A 21968-nucleotide genomic window follows, 5' to 3' on the forward strand; every position below is an offset into this window, starting at 1 on the left:
CACTTAGGGCGGGTTCACACCAGCACCCGATCTCCGTTTTCCATCTTCTGCCGACAGAAGACGGAAATCTGTCAAACAGTGTCCGGCCGTGAGCGTTTTGTGCTCTCCGCGGCGAAACTTTTTTTTTTTTTTTTAACCGGACACAAAGTCATGCATGTCCGACTATGTGTCCGGTTAAAAAAAAAACGGTTTCGCCGCGGAGAGCACAAAACGCTCATGGCCAGAAACTTTCCATACCCATTGGTTCGAAAAGTGACTGCAGGTTTCCATCTCCTGTCCAGTTTCCCTTACCTAGGGATGAATCTGGTGAGTCTCATTGGACTCCTCTCTGGTGCTCCGATGCATGTGCAGTTGTTCAGTGAAGCCAAGGATATACAGTACACCCTGACTTCACTGCACAAGTGCCGAAGATACAGCGTATGTGCACTGAAAGCAAGGTGTACTTCTCTGGCTTCAGTGAAGAATTGTGCAGGCGTGGGCAGTACATTGGGAGGGTAAGTATATACTATTGAGTACAGCACCAGATGGTGACTGCTACTACCACATTGCAGCGCCCACAATGGAAGCAAACCAGCAGCAGCCCTGTTACCAAGCTAAGCCCCCAGGCTCTGGGCCACCCCACCCCATGGGCACAGCAGTGGCAGCCTCATGCAGCACCACGCAATGTGAACAAATCTTAAAAAATTCACCATAACCTCTGGTCTTAGTTGGTGATCTGATAATTAATAAACCAAGGCATAATAAGAGAAGTGCTGATAACCAGACAAAATAACAATTGAGGGAACAGACCATGTAAGTACATCAGCATTTTAGACACAAACATGGGCCATACATCCAAATATTATACATTGATTCATGCTTCTCAGCAAAATCTAAGTCCACTAGCCACTTCACAGTGATCTTATAATAGTCTGTTCTTACTCTGTTGGGTGTGGCACCACATGGCCATTTCAGAAATTTTTTAGAGGGGATTACTGTGATATTCTAAATAAAAACAACAATAGTAATAGTTTTATAACTATTACAGCACATATTTGCTAATGTTTTCTCTTAGAAAAGAGGCAACAGTACGGGAAGTCATGGTAAAGGACAAATACCTTTGTGCAGCACTCCGTGTCAGACGGGGGTGGCTGGAAGCCATCAATAGAATTCATTCTGTAAGCCCACTAATCAGCTAAATGCAATTACTTGCCTCCTATTCACAAATGCCTGAAAGTGCAATTAGGATGGGGCTGCACAGGCCGGAAATGCCGCGATTCGCCGCAGGAAAATTTGCGGCGTTTTACAGTATCTGCGAAGTGGATGGGATTCATGCAAATCCCATGCCCACTATGCGGGAAAAACTGCAGCGTGGACACGCTGTGATTTCCAAAACCGGTGCAGTTTTGGAAATCACAGCATGTAAATTATATCTACGGAAACACCGGTGACTTTCCTGAACATATAATGGTAACAGAAAGTCCACGGAGGAAAACTCTGTGAACTTTCTGTTTAAAGCACTGCGGGAAGAACTGAAATGTGTTCCCGCCACGATTGTTCCTGCAGAGCTTTAGCACGGTGTTTCTGGCCTGTGGGGCCTTAGGGCTTGTTCACACGGTGTAACGTGCCGCATGATGTGGCACGTGTACGCCGCGTGACCCTTTGCGTGCCGTACACGCTCCCATTCATTTCAATGGGAGCGGGGATCGTATGCGCCGCGCTAGTTTGCGGCCGTGCATTTATTCACGTCCGCAAACTAGCGCGGCGCATACGATCCCCGCTCCCATTGAAATGAATGGGAGCGTGTACGGCACGCAAAGGGTCACGCGGCGTACACGTGCCACATCACGCGGCACGTTACACCGTGTGAACGAGCCCTAAGCCTTAAACTCTTTTTTTTCTTTTTTTTTTTTTTGAGCTCTGGCCTGCAACTGAGCACTCACCTTGGACAGTGTCTGTCCTGTGGGTCTCCCAGTAGTCTGCTGACTCGCTCTTGCCTTAGGCCAAGGCCCACTGTTAGCAAGTTTGGTGATTGGGGACACTACAATGGCAGTATGGAGATGGAGCGCAAGTGAGAGGATAGTGGTTAACCTGCTTCTGTACCCAGATGTCATTTCATATATAATAAACTGGGAAACTTGTTAAATATGTAATCCAGTTTATTCCATGGGACAGTAAACTTCTTGAGATGCTTAAAATATTATGACACGATGAATTCTTTTTTATTATAGTCAGTCTTGGCTGCCATAGTCATATCTAATCTTAAGGGCATGTTCTGGCAAGTGGTTGATGTTCCTCGTTTATGGAGGCAAAGCAAGTGGGACACAGTAAGTACCTAGTGTATTAAACTGCTGACTTTGTCTCAGATTGTTTCCTATCTCATTAATCATTGCATATAGTATATCCACAATCTGTTTTCCTGTTGACAAAGGTTATGTTCTTATCTGTGGTGGGGTCTCTATTGGAGACTCCGTTGGGTTAAATTCCCACGGAGTAACGCGCTGCACATTCAGACAGGTATACACTTGTCAGAGCTCAAAACAGATCCCATTCACTTCAATGTGTCCCGGCTCACGCGCGCTACACATTGAAATCAATGTGTAGCGCCTTGGAGCCTTGCAATCTCAGGCAAAAAGTGGTGGAGGAAAAAGTCCTGTGTGCGGGACTTTTTTCCTCTGCCAGTTTCAGTTTTATAATGATGCACACCCAATAGACCCCATTACTGTCAATGGGATTCATGGGACTACATATGTTACTGCTGTTTTGTTCAACGCAGTGAACCCAGCGTAATTTATATATGCAAAGTACACTGCTCAAAAAAATAAAGGGAACACTGAAATAACACATCCTAGATCTGAATGAATGAAATATTCTCATTGTATACTTTGTTCTGTACAAAGTTGAATGTGATGACAACAAAATGTGCCTGTATGACCTCCCTACAACGCCTGTGCATGCTCCTGATGAGGTTGCGGATGGTCTCCTGAGGGATCTCCTCCCAGACTAAAGCATCTGCCAACTCCTGGACAGTCTGTGTGACGGTGGATGGAGCGAGACATGATGTCCCAGATGTGCTCAATCGGATTCAGATCTGGGAAATGGGCGGGCCAGTCCATAGCTTCAATGTCTTCATCATGCAGGAACTGCTGACACATTCCAGCCATATGAGGTCTGGCATTGTCCTGCATTAGGAGGAACTCAGGGCCAACAACACCAGCATATGGTCTCACAATGGGTCTAAGGATCTCATCTTGGTACCTAATGGCAGTCAGGCTACCTCTGGAGAGCACATGGAGGGCTGTGTGGTTCTCCAAAGAAATGCCACCCCACACCATTACTGACCCACTGCTAAACCGGTCATGCTGAAGGATATTACAGGCAGCAGATCGCTCTCCACGACGTCTCCAGACTCTGTCACGTGCTCATTGTGAACCTGCTTTCATCTGTGAAGAGCACAGGGCGCCAGTGGCGAAGTTGCCAATCCCTGATGTTCTGTGGCAAATGCCAAGCATCCTGCACAGTGTTGGGCTGTGAGCACAACCCCCATCTTGAGCCCTCATACCAATCTCATAGAGTCGGTTTCTAACCGTTTGAGCAGACACATGCATATTTGTGGCCTGCTGGAGGTCATTTTGCAGGGCTCTGGTAGTGCTCCTCCTGTTCCTCCTTGCACAAAGGCGGAGGTAGCGGTCCTGCTACTGGGTTGTTGCCCTCGTACGGCCTGCTCCACGTTTCCTGGTGTACTGGCCTGTCTCCTGGTAGTGACTTCAGCCTCTGGACACTACGCTAACAGACATAGCAAACCTTCTTGCCACAGCCATCCTGGATGAGCTGCATTACGCTTGGTTCACACATTAGTATGCCATCCGTCCGTTTGAATTCAGTTTGAGACAAAAAAAAGGACTGATGTACATACTGATTGTATACTGACACCTTTTTATTCTGATAGCAAACACTGTCCAGACCCTAGAGGACAGATTAGGGGATTAAAAGTAGCAATTGTAAACAGAGTAGCATTTGCTATCAGCACAAAAAGGTGTCAGTATACAATCAGTATGTGCATCAGTTCGTTTTAAAGTCTCAAACTGAATTCAAACGGACGGATTGCATACTGATGTGTGAACCAAGCCTTACTTGAGCCACTTGTATGGGTTGTAGAGTCCGTCTCATGCTACCACGAGTGTGAACACACAACCAACATTCAAAACATCAGCCAGAAAGCTTTGGTACTGAGATGTGGTCTGTGGTCCCCACCTGCAGAACCACTCCTTTATTGAGTGTCTATTCCATTTGCACAACAGCATGTGAAATTGATTGTCAATCAATGTTGTTTGAAGCTACATTTTTCAGCATTGTATATGAACCACTTTAGAGGTTAAGAACTGGATATAAATTCATTCAGATCTGTGGGTAGAATAATATCACCACATGATACATCTGTATGGCATCATATTATTCATCAATTACCACTAGGGCAGAATAGTTCTTAAATACAACACTGAATATGACATTTTATAAGTTTATTTAGTCTGTCAGATGTACTATAAGTACATGTAAGACCTTATAGATTTCCATGGGTGTCATATTATAATTCCTCACAATTTGGAGCTTGTATGGATTTGTAATATGGTGCTTGAATCCTTAAAGGGGTTGTCCAGGCTAAAATTGGCTGAGTATGTTTTTGGTTTTTCTCACCTCCCCTGGCCTAATTTAAAATAAATAAATAAATTTAGCCTGGACAACCCCTTTAATATGTGTTACTTAGAAATAAGTAGTTAAACTAATTAGCAGTCATTTAAAATCTTTGTTTTCTGCACAGAGGTTTGTGCTATGAATAATTTATTACATGACCTGACTGGCACAGAGAACTCTGTTATAAAAATTATTTATTGAAGACTCAAGTTTTTAGTTTTTTATATTTCCTACCCGCTGGCTAACAAAGTACAAAAACAACATTTTCCTTATAAAAAATTATTTACACATTTTATTCCAGGCTATCTGGCTTTTCACATGTTTCGCATCTCTACTTTTGGATATTGATTTGGGATTATTGGCTGGCATAGTTTTTGGACTTCTTACTATCCTTCTGCGTGTTCAGTAGTGAGTATGAAAGTTCCTGGGATTAACAAAATTGTTTTATTGTATTGCAGATTAAAAAACCATAAACAAACTATTTTTGTTTCAAACTTAATTTATTTAGAGTAAAAATATATCTTTTACCTAATTTTAAACTATAAGGTAACATTTATTAATTTTTTTTCCATAAATCAATAGTCTGGGTCAAGGGAAATACTTTGAAATATTTATTTCTTTATTAAAGAAGGCTCATGTGTCCTTATGCAGTGTCTCCGCCGTGAAACCATTTTTTTTTTGCATGGAAACAAAGTCCTGAATGTCTGACTTTCACGGCAGAGAGGTTGCATATGGACACCGGTAGTTTGCTTTAAAAAGCCATTGAAATGAAATGGTTTTTAAACTGACTGCTGGCAAGACGTCCCCAAGCTGTTTTTCCTGGACTTGCAACAGAATCACAGCGGGCGGTCAGCGGCGCAAGTGTGAACACCCCTCAGTATTACCTCTATCTTTACATCTTATCTCATTCATTCTATCTAAGCTCTGTATACAAGCAGTCTTAGTTTACAGTGAGCTCTAAGGAGAGGGAACAGGAGAAGGAGAGGCACAGAGATACAAAGCCGTCTACAACATTCGCTGAGTCAATTTTGTCAGGATAAAGTTGGATAGCGATTCCTCGTAATATAGCTGTGTTGTTAAAAAGACAGCTGTTCCCATAACCATGTCTAAAATATAACATAAAAAAAACCATGCAGTCAGAAATTAATACAGATTAGGCTATGTTGCCATCTCATTTGTGATGTACATTTAGTGTGTTTCCAAACTCCATATGTACACCCTAAACATGTCCACTGTGACCATTCATTGGACAGTGTGAAAGTATGTTGGGGTACATTTCAACTGGTAACACCCACTGGTAAATTATCCACTAATTTCTAGAAATACTAGAGGAACTGCAATACATAGAGAAAAGATGCTCCAGAATATTTATTTCATGGGGAATAACAGTAGTTACTAAAATAGATATGTCAGGAAAGCTGGTGTGTAGTCTTCATATAGTTTCTTACTACAATCTATAGTTTTGCTATAAAATAGCCTCAATTGTTAATATATCCAATATTTTTCTATATTTTTCAGTCCATCATACAGTTCACTTGGAAATGTTCCTGGTACAGATATTTACAAAGATATAAAGAAATACAAAAATGTATGTATGAAATACCTTTTAGACTTTAGAAAAACTTTTTAACTTTTTATTATCATATTGTAAAATGTACACCCAAATATGTAGCTTCATCTGCTACTTAAATATACTGGATTCTATACATTTTAGTTTGTGAAATTAGATCTGATTTAAAGGGAAATTATGGTGAAAATCAAAGATTTGTATGAGGATTTCCACCGGGAGTTATGGTGTCTGATGCCACTGCTGCCATTTGTAGTTACTGAATAATACAGTATCAGTATGTTCAGCAACAACATGGCAGGTGAGTGACCAGTGCAGATCTTTTACATGTATATTCTGATGTTGTCACTGAATGTGCTGCAGGTCTGGGTAAACTCGTACAGCTTTCTTCCAAAATTTAAAAATTCGACTGAGCCTGAAATTAAGTGGGTTTGAGAGATATTGGTAGCAACGACCAGTGATAAGTTGGCACTTTAAAAAGGATCTGTCACCGAGGCCTTGTTTAGAGGGCATCTTTGACTGGTTTTCTCTTCTTTCTTTTTTTTTTTTTCTTCGACATATCTTAACGATTTACACTGATATGTATTGTTAGTCTAAGGCCCTACATTGCAGAAAAGCTGCTTTTTTGTTGCACATTTTGCTGTGGTTTACTGCGCCAATGTCAAGAATGGCTTTAAAAGGCTTGGGAAATATAAAGGAAACATTTATAATTTTCACTTCCGATAAATCCACTTCTGGCTTTGGCCCAATGAAGCAAAACACCAAAAAAAAGCAGCAGAATCATGATCTTAATGGAGCCTTACTAAGATGTTGTGTCAAAGAAATCTATTTATACAGGTTTTGTCCTCCTTTACTAAGGTCCATTTTTGTTATGAAAGGAAAAGCAATCACTCCATTTGTAAAACCTCGTTCACATCTGCGTTTGGTAATCCGTTCGGGGAGTCCGCATGGCGATTCCTCGAACGGAATACCAAATGCAATTGCAAGCACTGTGCAGTAAAAGCATACGGACCCCTTAGACTATAATGGGATCCATGTATTTTCCACGCGCTGCCCGCACGAATCATGTGGAGAGGAAAGTAGATTGTGAACTACTTTCCTCTCTGCATGTTCTGTGCGGAGATCTGGCGGAAAGCACACAGACCCCATTATAGTCTATGGCAGGGGTAGGGAACGTACGGCTCTCCAGCTGTTGCAAAACTACAACTCCCAGCATGCAAACTTGCTCTGCTGTTCTTGGAACTCCCATGGAAGTGAATGGAGCATGCTGGGAGTTGTAGTTTCACAGCAGCTGGAGAGCCGAAGGTTCCCTATCCCTGGTCTATGGGGATCCAAGTGCTTTTACTGCACAGCGCTTGCAATTGTGTTTGGTATTCCATTTGGGGGGGTCCCCATGCGGACTCCCACGAACGGAATGCAAATGCAGATGTGAATGAGGGGTAAGAACCATGAAAAGAACCATGTCCCAGTTTTGTTTTCTTCTGCAAGGACAGACTTTGCATTCTGTAGGACACAGGAATTGCTGGGCTATTGCTGGACATTGCTATATTTCTGATTGCATTTTTAGTAAGCAATAAACGATTTTAGTTACTATGGAATTGTTTCTATTTTTTCCAAAAGGTTGATGAACCAGAGGGGATTAAAATAATCCGATTCTCCAGTGCTATATTCTATGGCAATGTTGACAGTCTGAAAGATGGAATTAAATCAATTGTGAGTATGTTTATATGTACGGTCATGATCTATTAATGACAGTGTCTTTCACATTAATGAAAGTAGAAATGGTAGTTGGTAAAACTTTCTAAGGCCCCACGGGACGTAGACACCGCGATTTGACCACAGCGGAGATGCTGCGGGAAAAATCGCAGCGTTTTACAGTGCAAGCAAAGCGTATGGGATTCATGCGAATTCCATGCCCACTTTGCGGAAGAAATCACAGAGCGGACATGCTGCGATTTGCAAAGCCATTGCCGCTTTGCAAATAGCAGCATGTCAATTATATCTATGGAAACGTCATAGAGAGTTTTCCTCTGCAAACTTTCTCTTAACATTATATCTATGGGAAAGCTGCCGGCGTTTCCGTAGATATAATTGACATGCTGCGATTTGTAAAGCCGCAACGGCTTTGCAAATCGCAGCGTGTCCGTGCTGCAATCTTCTCCGCAAAGTTGGGATGGGATTCGCATGAACTTTGCCTGCACTGTACAACGCCGTGATTTTTCCCACAGCGTCTCCGCTGCGGGCAAATCACTGCGTTTCCGGTCCGTGGGGCCCCGGCCTTAGGCTGGGTTCACACTGAGTTTTTTGGTCAGGAATTTGGTTAGGGAACTGACTCAAATTCCTCCTCCAAAAAAAACGCCTCACCATACAGTTCTATGGTGAGGATATTACCAAGATATTGCTGTTTCTGTGAATATACAAATGAGCTTTTTGGAACAATATGAGAATTGCTATTGCTTCCAAACAGCTCATCTTCATATTGAGAAAACAGCAGTGCTTTGACAGTGTAGGCACTGATTCACAAGGTGACAACACTGTTTGATTCAGGTGATTCTAACCTATGTATCTGAAGGACTTAATTGATATGATGGGTTCTGGTTACAGACTCCCTTTAAGCAACTAAAGTTAACATTAAAAATTTCCTTCCACAGGTTGGGTTTGATGCCGTTAAAGTTTTTAACAAAAGAACGAAGGCTCAACGAAAGATGAACAAACTTCTGAAGAAAAACGAATTAACAGTAACTGAGGTAGTGTTTATGCTAGCGACAAATGATTAGTACATATAATAAATCTACATGTACTGTATTTCCTATCAGTAAAACCAAGCAAGCCACTGATGTATATTCAACCACTAAAAGACTTTTTCTCTCTCTCTCTCTTTCTCTCTCTCTCTCTCTTTCTCTCTCTTTCTCAATGTGTGTGTGAATAATTTATCCATGTTTTAGAATGGGGTCAAAGAAGACCCTGCTACTGATGAAGATTCAGAATCAGACGAGGACATGGAAAATTATTATAGAACAAAAAGGAACAAGGCCAATGTACATGACTTAAATACAGAGTTGTCTAATAGCGTGTCTATTCCTGTGGTTACCATTCACAGTATCATTCTTGATTTTGGACAAGTAAACTTCCTTGATGTGGTAGCTGTGGATTGTTTAAAGGGGGTAAGCGAGATTAAATGCCATCTTTTACAAATATATCCTATATATGTTACATGTACCCAATCACAGAGTATTCTGACTCCCCTTGACAATGCAAATACATTATATGAGCAAAATTATTGGGACACACCTCTTAATAATTCAATTCAGGTGTTTCATTCAGACTTATTGCCACCTATAAAATCAAGCACCTAGTCAGGCAGCCTGCCTACATGTCACTCTGTATAGCTGTAGTTAGATATTGAATTTTTCCTCTAGCTGATTTTTAGGCAATTTGTAGGCATTGTTGGAGATTTGTAAAAAACATCAAGGCTAATGAAATACAATGTACACAAAATCTGTGCGCCAATCATAATAAGAAACAATCCAATGAGAAAGGAGACCCAGAGCAAAAACAAATATATATCTTCTACTGTATATATATATATATATATATATATATATATATATATATATATATATATAGAGGCACAGGGAGGATGCCACATAGAAGTAACATCAAAGGAAATTGGTACAGGGTAAATAATACATATTTAAGAAAGCTGTACTCATCCGCCATAGCAACATATAATAACATGAATCTGCACGATGTGGAAAAAGCACAGTTATAACTGTATACTGTCAAAGAGGCAAACTGTGTGATTGAAAGGCTTAAAAACATTTTATTGTCATCTCTTCCTGATGTCAATGATGCTAATATATCAAAACTATGCAAATGAAAAAAAGCGAAAGAACAGGGCCGGGCACTCACCAGTCAGTAGTCGATACATCTTCTTAAAATCATTTCCTTTATTAGGTACATATAAAAACATCCTTGGGAGGGAGAAAAAGCATTATAGGTGAAAAAAAGAGGCAACAGCCGTTTCGTGTTCAACAAAACGCTTTTTTATATTTTGCTTTTTTATATTTGCATAGTATCTTGCTGTTTTTTCGGGGCTTGCTGAGCACCATAATTCCATTGTCAGTCTGTTTTTCGACCCGAGTGAAGTTATAAAGGAGAGTATAAATGTTCCTTTTCATATCTATTGGGAAGTAGCAGTGCCATCCTTCTTTTCTTTTTTTCTTACTTAATATATCAAAACGTCAACAAAAGCTGATTATATCACACACAAAAAGTACAATTGCTTTACATTTTATATAATGATAAATGCCTGAAACACAGTTTTCTGGTCATCTGACCCCTGAAAGAAGTGTAATAATAGATGATCACAAGGTCATGGAGAATCCTTAGTAGAGAACCCTATGGAGAGGGGCGGAGAACGATACCGATTTATTGGCTGTGTGATGACTGTTTCTTAATGTGAGACATATTAGTGTTATGCCCTGTTCTCATCTACTCTTGTATTCCGTTCCGGGGAGAGTCCGCATGGAGACCAATTGCAAGCGCTGTGCTGTAAAAGCACACGAATCCCATAGACTATAATGAGGTCTGTGTGCTTGCTGCGGACTGCCCGCACGAATCATGTCTGCATGGCAACAGGATCGCCGGGAAAATAGCGGGGCCCACGCGCTGCCGGGAAAATGGCGCCTTGGTCAGCTTTGACCGAGGCGCTGGAGGGGCTTATGCCCACAATCGGTGTGTACACCGATAGTGTGCATAAGCGCTGGGTGTCTACTGTATAAAACAGTAGACACCCGGTGGCAATGCAGCCTCTCGGCTCCCGCCATGTGTAAACACCCAGCATCCGCCGTACTTTATTGAACTGCTAAAGCGGTGATTGGTGCCTGCACCATCTGCTATTGTTAACACCCTAGATGCCTCGGTCAATTAGGACAAAGGCATCTAAATAGCAGAGGCACATGGGCCCGATTGCATTTGCTATGTGTGTCCTTAGCTTAAATCTGAGGCCCCACATTGCGGAAATGCTGCATTTCTTGTTACAGGTTTTCCTGCGCTTTTTGAGCCAAAGCCAGGAGTGGAGAGAGCAGATGGTAGAAGTATAAAAGTTTCCTATATAGTTCCCATAGCTTTTGTAGCCTTTCCTAGGTTTGGCTGAAAAAAGAACGCAGCAAAATCTGCAACAAAAGAAGCCATGTTTCCACAACGTGGGGCCTCAGCCTAGAGGGGCTTTCCAGCTAAGCCTAATTGATTTGAATGGGTCTGAAATGCAGCCTGGCCATGTGATCAATGAATGTGACATCACGGGCCTGAAAAAAAAAAGAAGTGAAGACACTCAAGCCTTTCAAGTTCTTTAAACAGTTGCTTGGTGAAGGTCTAGAGTGATTAAATAATGAAAAGTTATACAGTTCTCCAATATACTTTCTGTATCAATTCCTCACAATTTGCTAGATCTAGAAAACCATGAGGAATTGATATAAAAAGAATATTGGAAAATTGTATAACTTTTTATCACTCAATCAGATTTGTCTCTCATTATTGGTCTGAAATTAGCCAAATCCTTTAAGTGCAATGCAAGTTATTTTCTTGATATATGACTGTTTGTCATAGTTTTAGTGAGGACTAATTGTATTTCTTCTGCAGATATTTAAGGAATTCCAGAGGATTGATGTAGATGTATACATAGCAGACTATGATGGTAAGTTAGCTAATGCTAAATAAGGTTTGGTTCAGTATGTCCATGTGAAAATAAATTACATGTATTGTACATAATAAAAATTAAGACATATCCCTAGTTTTTATAATGTGCTTTATTTTATTGGTTTGAAAATTACATATTATAAAAGTTTGGTAACAATATTAGTTCTAGAAAAAGTTCTGCTGGGTGAATGATATTATGCTGTTTACCCAAAAGCTGAGGTGAGCCAAATTTATGGCGATTTCAGACACTCAAAAATGTCTGGAATTGGGCATAAACGAAGAGGACTTAGTCTTGAATTTCTCACTGCTAGTCTTAATAACACAATGGATGCTTTCCATTCTGTTTGGTCCCCTTGGGACGCCTACTGTGCGCTAGGTGGCCTTTAATCTTGGAACCTCCCTTCCCTTCCCCCACCCTCCCACCTATTCTGTTTTTGTATGTTTGTTGTTACCTCTTATTTTGTTTTGCTTTTTAGTTGTATGCCTATTTTGCAGTTGAGATTATGCATTGCTTCTTTTTGCTATTTTGGGTATTTGTTTTGCTTTGTCTCCTTTTCTGCGTATTGTTAAATGTTTTTGAAAAATTTCAATAAAAATTACAGTTAAAAAAAAAAAAAAAAGAATGAGGCAGAATTGTTCCTCATTCAGCAGTTTTGAAGTGGGGGCAGATGAATTAGAAGAGGGGTTTATCAAACGTGGCTACCTCAGGGGAATCCTTCAGAAAGCACGACGTTTTGCTTCTGGTGAAAACTGCTCCACGTTATTAAACCTATGTAAATCTGATACATCTGACCATAATCTGCAGATTATTGGGACCTATGATGACAGGAATCAGGACGTTATTGGGACATCTTAGATCTTATTGGGACATCTTCAAGCTAGATCCACATGTTGGTAAACTAGTTAGCGACCATCCATCTATTACTTACCGTAGGGGTCACAAATTACAGGATCGACTAGTACACAGTCACTTCTCTCCATTGAGGGACCCCCACATGATTAGATGCACACATTCCGACAGGTACCTTCCATTGTGGGAGATGCAAAGATGGTCCATTTATGCAAACTGACCATACTTTCACTAGTGTAACTACCGTATATACTCGAGTATAAGCCGACCCGAATATAAGCCGAGGCCCCTAATTTTACCACAAAAAAACTGGGAAAACTTATTGGCTCGAGTATAAGCCAAGGGGGGGGGGGGGGAATGCAGTAGCTACTGGAAAATTTCAAAAAATAAAATGGTCGGAGTTTTTCGGTGCAATAGTTGCTGGGTGCTGGGGAAGCGAAGGGGGTGTTTTGGTTGTCTGTCTGCCTCTTCCCTGAGCTTGAGGACTGGGTTTTTTTTCCCCCACTTGGAAATCAGTCTGGCTGAATATAGGGTATCTGCAGTTCTCCTATTAACCTCTTCCTGACGGAACAGGAACACTGCAGATACCCTATATTCAGTAGACCTGGCACTTTCAGACACAGGGATACCTAATGTGTATGTGTTTCACAGTCATTTGTTACTTTTATATGTATTCTAGGGAAAGGAGTGATTTAAAACTTTTATTTATTTTATTTTTTTATTATTTTTTTTTTTTTTTTAAAGCTTCTTCTTTTTTCACTATTTTATGGGAGATTCTATACATTACTATTTTGGCTGGTCATAGACTCAAGAATAAGCCGAGGGGGGCTTTTTCATCACAAAAACTGTGCTGAAAAACTCTGCTTATACTCGAGTATATATGGTAGTTGGGCTTAGTAGGTAAGGAAGGGAGGGATAGCTAGAGAGACAGGAAGGGGGTGTATGACAGGGAGACAGGAAGGAGGGGAGAGGGAGGAAGAAGGTGGTGAGTAAGGTGACGGGTTAATGTGGAATATACATTGTAGGAAGCTGAACTATGTAAACAAATGCATGAGATACCAGGAGCTCCCAGAGTTACCCAGAAATCACTCAAAACACAGCTAAAGGTATATGGGTGCATTTATTAACCCATTAATAGTACTAACAGACATTTTTAAAGAAAAACATTTTTTGCCCGGAAAACCCCCTTTAAGCTATCTCCAGTAAATTCAAGTGAATGGGAGTGTGGATTTGTCCCATCCACCAAGTGGCATGCCTACATTCAGCCTGACTTTGATCAGGTTGAATTTTCAGTAGGGGCAAAACACCCCTGTTCTCATGATCTGTAGGGGGTCTCAATGGTCCTACCACTAATGATGAATTATTTATCCTCTATCCTATGGACAGAGGATAAATACTTTTCCTGGCATAATTGTAATAGTAACATATATAACCTGGAAAGAGAATTGGCTAAGAAATGCCATGTTAGGGTTGTTGCAAAGGTAAACAAAGATTGAGCTCTGGAAAACGCTGGTGATTCCATTCCATAAATTTGATTGTATCTGCTGGATTACAGTTACAAACAAGGTCTGTAATATTACTTTTTCCCTCTAATTTAATAGATAATGTTTTCGGACAGATGGAAAGTTGTGGTTTCTTCAATGAATCAATCAAGGCAGACCTCTGTTTCCTATCTATTCATGATGCTGTTTTGCATATACAGAGGCAGAACAAGAGGTGCAGTGAACATAAAGTGCTAGATATGGTAAGTATCTTGTCACATTTAGCCTGAGTTAATATTTTTTCAACTTGCTAGAGCATGTGAGCATGGCTGTTCACTGTGACAAAATATGTTCAAATTGCACCAAAATTTTTATGTAAAATTCAATTTCAGGCTAAGGTCCCATGTGCCATCCCACAGCAAAAATGCAGTGCAGGAAAAGCATTGCGGTTCTTCCTGGAGCTCTTTTAACAAATAGTCAGCAGAAGTTTCCTCTGTGGACTTTCTGCTTCAATTATATCTATAGGGAAACCACCAGTGTTTCCTTAGGTATAATTGATATGCTGCGATTTCCAAAACTGCAATGGTTTTGGAAATCACAGCGATACCACTGCACATATTTTACCGCAAAGTTGGGATGCCACGTTTTTTTCCACATTATGAGCAAACCGCAGGATTTACGCCACCTAGGGCCCCGGCCTTAGGCTAAAGCCCCATGTTACGGAAAAGCTGCTTTTTTGCTGCAGATCTTGCCATGGTTTTTTGAGCCAAAGGTAGAAGTGGATTAAACAGAAGGGAGATATATATGAGCTTCCTAGATATTTCCCATCTTTTCGTTAGCCACTGCTAGTTTTGGCTGGAAAAAAAAAACAATCTGGAACAAAAAAAAGCAGAGTTTCCGCAATATCTGGCCTTAGCGTAAGGCCTCCTGCGACATGTGCAGTTTCTGTGTTAGTGAAAATGGCTTGTATGACACATGGATTGGATGTCCATGGACACATCCAATCAAATTAATTCACAGAACTACAATTATGGACAGATATAGGACCTGCTCCATAATTTACAGATCTTCAATTAGGCCCAGACACACAGCCGTAAAAACTACGGCTTTGTGTCTGGACCCATTGAAATGCATGTGTCCATAATTTGAACCACAATTGTGGATCCGCTTTTGTGAATCAAAAGTACATTCATGTGCTTAAGGTCTTAATGTCAGCTGGCTAAAGGGTGGTATGGATTTAGATGAGACAGTCTAAAGATACACCAGATTTATTATTCAGCATTAGTCACTGTGATAAAACTTAGTACGTCTTGTCCTACTTTATGCTTGGTTCACACATCAGTATGCCATCCGTCCGTTTGAATTCAGTTTGAGACTTTAAAACGGACTGATGCACATACTGATTGTATACTAACACCTTTTTATGCTGATAGCAAAAGTTCTCCTTCCCCTAGAGGACAGATAAGGGGATTAAAAGTAGCAATTGTAAACAGAGTAGAGATAAGGATGTATAATAAATGTCCTTATCTCTACATATAATAAATGTCCTTATCTCTACTCTGTTTACAATTTTCTACTTTTAATCCCCTTATCTTATCTGTCCTCTAGGAGACTGACAGAGTTTGCTATCAGCATGAAAAGTTGTCAGTATAAAATCAGCATGTGCGTCAGTCCGTTTTAAAGTCTCAAACTGAATTCAAACGGACGGATGGCATACTGATGTGTGAACCAAGCCTTAGCCTAGGTTCACATCTGTGCCCAGCCGAACTTCTGAGACAGTGATTACCTGTGGACAGCAGTGGGCCCCAAAGACTATAATGGGTTCTGCCTTTTTCATACTGAAAATGGGCAAAAGAAATGTCCTCCATGCAGGACATTTCTCACTGCCGATTTCTGTCGGTTTCTGTAGCAGAGCCTCCAATGGACACAGACTCGTGCACAGACATCATAATAATGCTTTACAGACCCTTCACCCTATTGGTTTTACTGTTTGCTTGTTCACAAAAAAACTACTATAATTACTAAAATAATTTCAAAATGTATTTTTAAGACATCCTATATACAAGAGTCTAGCCAGCTTGTGGAAATGAAGGATTTAAAAGAAGTGAAACATTCACAGTATCAGCAAAATCAACAGGAAGAGGTGAGATGATAATGTTTCTGTATATTTTATAGCTGATAGTCCCTCAGCTTTTTTTTATCATCCATTTCATGACTGCTTGTCAGTTTTTTAAAGACCAAATCATTTTTGCAACCATTTTCAACAGACTGTTAAAAAAAGCATATGAATTTCACTGCTCTTTTTTGACCCAAGCCACAGAACTGGCCTTTACTTGGATGCAAATCCATTTTGATGGATATTAAAAATGGACCCAAAAATAGATGTCCTACACCATAGAAATCATGTAGGGAAAATTTAAAAACAAAACAGTTCTCAGTTACCCATAGCAACCAATCACAATTCAGCTTTCATTTTTCAAGGGCAGAAAACAAAATGAAAGCTGCACTGTGATTGGTTGCTATGGGCAACTAAGACACTTTTGCTTTTGTACCATTTTAATAAATTTTCCCCATGGTGGTTTAAAAATTGCTGTGTGACAGATGTTCTTAAGATGTGTGAGCGTGTAGCTGGTGGTCCCACATAGCGTAAATGCCATAGTTTGGTCGCAGTGGAAACACAGCGGAAAAAACACCACATTTTACAGTCACTGCAAGGTGGATTGGATTTGCGACTTTCTGTGAAAGCACTGCAGTAATAACCGCAATGCGTTGCCACCGCAGTTTTTTGCACTGTGCTTTTTTGCTTTGGTCCGCTACATACCTTAGCCTTAGACCAATTTCACATGGCAGCATTTGTTTGTCAAAAGCAGGAGCGGGACCAAAACACAGAGGGACACATTTTTTTCCATTATACTTTCACTTATATAGGTATCACTCCTGGTTTTGATTTACAAATGCTGATGACACAACATGGTCCTTTCTCTGGCTGCAGCAATCTCCTGTTTAGCAACAGAGCAGACATAGTGCTTAACCCATTCCCACCACAGGCATTTTTTTATATTTGTTTTTGTTATTTTTCAGTTCTCAGAACCATTTGATAAATAACCCCCAATTAATCCAATTTGTCCATTCACATGTTTATTTTTTAGTCTGTTTTTTTAATGACCATAAAAAAAAAAAAAAACCTGACATGCTTTATCTTTCTCCATCAAAACGGACATAGATAGTGCCATGTGAATTGCCCCTTTAAATTCAGGGGGTTCTAAAATGGCAATGTAACTGCTATTTTTAAATGGTCATCATATGCCCATTATTAACTGTCATACAGATAAGTGCAGTGCATGCACTTGCAGGGACAGACATGGCTGTTTTTCACAGACATTAAGTCTTTAAAAACACCCATCCATGTGGATAAGGCCTAAACCTGGGTCTTTTGCTGGAGAACTCCATGTAATTATTAATTGCAGTAGTGAGTAGCACATGTTACTGAGTATTTCACCTTTAGGCCGGGGCCCCACGGACCGAAAACGCCGCGATTTGCGCGCAGCGGAGACACTGCGGGAAAAATCGTGGTGTTGTACAGTGCAGGCAAAGTGGATGGGATTCTTGCGAATCCCATCCCCACTTTGCGGAAAAGATCGCAGCGAGGACACGCTGCGATTTGCAAAGCCGTTGCGGCTTTGCAAATCGCAGCATGTCAATTATTTCTACGAAAATGCCGGCGGCTTTCCCATAGATATAATGTTAAAAGAAAGTCAGCAGAGGAAAACTCTGTGAATTTTCTCTTAAAAGCGCTGCGGAAAGAACTACAATGCGTTCACGCAGCGGTTCTTCCCCCAGCGCTTTAGTGTTGCGGATACGGCCCGTGAGGCCTTAGCCTTAGGATAAGTTCACATGGAGATTTTTGGTCAGGATCTTGAGGCCATATCTGCCTCAAAATCCTAACCAAAAAGACGGCTCCCGTTGAAATCAATGGGAGCCGCTCAGGAGTTTTTTCCGGGAGCTTGTTTGTTCCAGCTCCAGAAAAAAGAAACAAGGTGCTCATTTTTCAGGCCGAGTCACCTCACGATTCGGCCTGAAGACACTCTCTCCTCCAGACTAGACCCATTCATTGGGCCTAATCTGGAGCGGAGTACGCGGCTGGATGCCAGTGCAGTGTACCGGCTTTTAGTCGTGGCTACCCGGCTTTTGGACCAATTTAAAGTAATTGCAAAGTGGATGGGATTCTTGCGAATCCCATGCCCACTCTGCAGGGAAAAAACGAAGCGTGGACACGTTGCGATTTCCAAAACTGTCGCGTCTTTGGAAATCGCAGCATATCAATTATTTCTACAGAAATGCCGGCGGCTTCCCTGTAGATATAATTGAACAGAAAGTCCACAAAGGAAAACTCTGCAAACTTGCTGTTCAAAGCGCTGCGGGAAGAACCGCGAAGCACTGCGGATCGTCCCGTGGGGCCTTAGCCTCACATGGTTTTTTTAATGTCAGTGAATGGGAGTTATTCATGCCCATAAGTCATGTCCTATTTTTTGGCCATTTTCACAGATTCCTCAATATACAAATGTGTAGATCAGTGAAAACGAGTGCTCCTTGGGTGCAAGATGGCCATGAAAAATGGACATTTTTCACAGCCGTTTTGCACCTCTTTGTGTGAATCTAGCCTTACAATTGTGGGTGAAATCAGCTGTAAATTGGCTATCAGCATGGTACTCATGATCGCTAACACATGTAATAGCACCCACATAAAAAAAAAATTGCAGTGGCATGCATTGAGGCTAAGACCCCACGGGACAACCCACAGCCAAAAAGCACTGTGGGAAAAACTGCGGTAGCAAAGCATCACGGTTCTTCCCACAGCACTTTAAACAGAAAGTTTGCAGAGTTTTCCTTCGCGGACTTTGATTTACAATTATATCTATGGGGAAACTGACGGTGTTTCCGTAGATATAATTGACATTGACAAACCACTCTAGTTTTGGAAATCGCAGCGTGTCTGCACCATGGTTTTTACCGGAAAATGGGCATGGGATTCGCAACCATCGATTCGAATCCCATCCACTTTGCAGTTACTGTAAAACACCGCAATTTTTCCTGCAGTGTTTCCGATCTTTGGAGACCCAGCCTAAAGGGGCTTTCTAAGTATTAGGCCTTATTCACATGTCTACTTTTTATATACGTATGGCATACGACCATTAGTTTCAATGTGTTTATTTAGAGGTCAGTGGTTTTTTGCGGAACACAGATGCATCACATCAATGAAAGTCTATGGGTCAGTTAAAACGTCTGTGTGTCTTCCATTTTTCATGGACCCAGACACAATCAAAATATAGCATATGAAACAACAAAAAATATCTGCTTTTCACAGAAAAGACTGAGTTGGAAACGCATTGTTTTTTTTCTTCAGCAGTTTTCCTCTGTGGGCTTTCTACCTGTTATACCTATACGGAAAACATTAGCGTTTCCGTAAGTATAATTGACGTGCTGAAAAAAGTCATACATTTTGCAGGTACTGAAAAAGGCAGAGTTTTCGCAATGTGGGGCACCGGCCTAAATGATGACATTGATGATTTGGGGAAATTTATATTTTAAGACCTAAAAAACCAACTGTTTTATTTTATCGTCTTCTTCTTGTAACTTTTAACATACTGTGAACTTACCACTAGATTTTTATATAAAACATGCTGTTTCTCTTTTTATCCTTTTCACACTATAGCAATACAATTGTACAAAAGACTCCAACTCATACCAGAATTCAATGAGATTACAGTGACCCTTCACTCGGGAGAGCTTTATGCAATGAATTGAGATAGAGATGCAAATCAACAGCCGGAAACCTGTAGTTATTTTGCTGTGTATCGGACTGGAATGTTACATCAACTGAAGAAAATAAAACACATTTCAAATATTTTCCTCACAATCTGAAAATGAGATCCAGGTACAGAACCAAGAATGAGAACATGAAGGAAGATGAAGCACTGATGAACTTATGGCTAGTGCTATTTCATCATATGTAGTAATATTTTGGCATAAGCAGTAGGTCTTCACTTTCATAAGGTTTTCTTCACTGTAAATTTTACCTTCAAAACAGTTCCTAATGTTATTTTGTTCAGAGCCCCAGTGGCTCCAGTTTGAAATTTATTTATTTTTCTGGAGGTTTCATAATTTGGACCTCTCAAATATAAATAAATCATAATAGTCACAATAGTCAAACAATAAAATCAGACAACCTGGTTTTATTGTTCATCTACTTACACACACACTAATATATATTTACTGTGGTACAATTTCTGGTCTATACAAATGTTTTTATAATGTACACACCTGCGTTTAGGTTTGCCTTCTTTGGGTCTGTTTGGTAGCCCGAAAAACAGAAACCCAATCTGCTTACCGCTTACCTTACCTGCAGAAACCCATGGACCCCATAGACTATATTGGAGTCCGCCGGTTTCCGCCAGAAAAATGCAGAGAGAAAAGTGCTGCTTGCAGGACTTTTCTCTCCGCATTTTTCAAGCAGATTCGGGGACGGAATCCCCAAACAGAGGCTGGACGCAGGTATGAACCTATCCTAATATAGATTTATAATATATAGTGGGTGTGAAGGTGTGGGTGTGTGAAATAAAAGGATACTGCCCACTTGGAGGGTAAGAACTTATTTACATGTAACCTTCAGGAGTCATATCTTTTGAACAGAAGGGCTAATTAAACAAAATGTCATTTTGTACTTGGTGGCATGTCCTCTTTAACCTTGTCCGTCATAATAGTACAGTGGATGCCAGGTCTTTAACCCTTCCCAACAGCCGCCGTACTATTATGGCGGATGTCAGGTATTTAAAGAGGACCTTTCATATCCTCGGGCACATGCTGTGAAATACACCGCTAGAAAGCCGACATCGGCTTTGCCGTTCTGTGCCCCCACTGAAGAGCTATTGGTGCCGTTACCTTAGCTTTTCAGTGTCAGGAGGGTGTTTCTGACAGTCTGTCAGGAACGCCCCTCTTTACAGTAGCATCTATTGCGCTGTACTGTGATAGGGGGCGTTCCTTACTGCCCACCGATAACGCTGAGTGGTGAGGCATTCCCCACCCAGTACTCATCTATCAGGAGTAGGGGAGGCGTTCCTCACTGCTCAGCGTCATCGCTGGGCGGTAAGGAATTCCCGCCTTACAATATAGCACAATAGACGCTACCGTGAGGAGGGGCGTTTCTGACAGACTGTCAAATGCCCTTCTGACACTGAAGAGCTATGGTAGCGGCAACAATAGCTCTTCAGCGGGGGCACAGAATGGGAAAGCTGATAGTGCGTTGAATTCAGCATACTGTCGGCTTTCTAGCTGTGTATTACACCACATGTGCGCGAGGATGTGAAAGGTCCTCATTAAATATGGTGGCCGCTCAGGAGCTGAGTGGCCACTGAGTCTTTCCACTATTATACAGCAAAGATCTGGTGCTAATACCCAAGATCAGTGCAAGATCATTGGTCTATGACCAGCTTCAATAGCTGAATAACAAATCTTCCATAAACTGCAATTCAGTAGTATTGCAGTCTATCGGACATGCAGTCAAAAGATTGCAGATTCAAGCCCCCTTAGAGGACATTCACACGGCGTAAAGTGGAGATCATTCTGCCACGATAACTCGCTGCAGAATCAGCACTGATAAAAAGACTCCCATTGATTACAATATATTCCGCGTGGAAAATGG

General features: G+C 41.0%; 1 protein-coding gene across 1 annotated transcript in view; it reads left to right on the forward strand.

Annotated features, from left to right (window-relative positions):
- Positions 1 to 17374, forward strand: part of LOC142204547 (pendrin-like) — a 93053-nt gene extending 75679 nt beyond the window's left edge. Inside the window, exons 13-22 of the mRNA XM_075275863.1 lie at positions 2211 to 2306; positions 4973 to 5079; positions 6190 to 6259; positions 7859 to 7951; positions 8890 to 8985; positions 9184 to 9402; positions 11882 to 11936; positions 14390 to 14532; positions 16320 to 16412; positions 17351 to 17374. Of these exons, the coding sequence (XP_075131964.1) occupies positions 2211 to 2306; positions 4973 to 5079; positions 6190 to 6259; positions 7859 to 7951; positions 8890 to 8985; positions 9184 to 9402; positions 11882 to 11936; positions 14390 to 14532; positions 16320 to 16412; positions 17351 to 17374 (996 nt within the window). The remainder of the gene's footprint in view (positions 1 to 2210; positions 2307 to 4972; positions 5080 to 6189; positions 6260 to 7858; positions 7952 to 8889; positions 8986 to 9183; positions 9403 to 11881; positions 11937 to 14389; positions 14533 to 16319; positions 16413 to 17350) is intronic.
- Positions 17375 to 21968: the final 4594 nt, after the last annotated feature.

The sequence above is a fragment of the Leptodactylus fuscus genome, chromosome 5 (genome assembly GCF_031893055.1).
Source record: "Leptodactylus fuscus isolate aLepFus1 chromosome 5, aLepFus1.hap2, whole genome shotgun sequence".
In the NCBI taxonomy this organism is placed as follows: Eukaryota; Metazoa; Chordata; class Amphibia; order Anura; family Leptodactylidae; genus Leptodactylus; species Leptodactylus fuscus.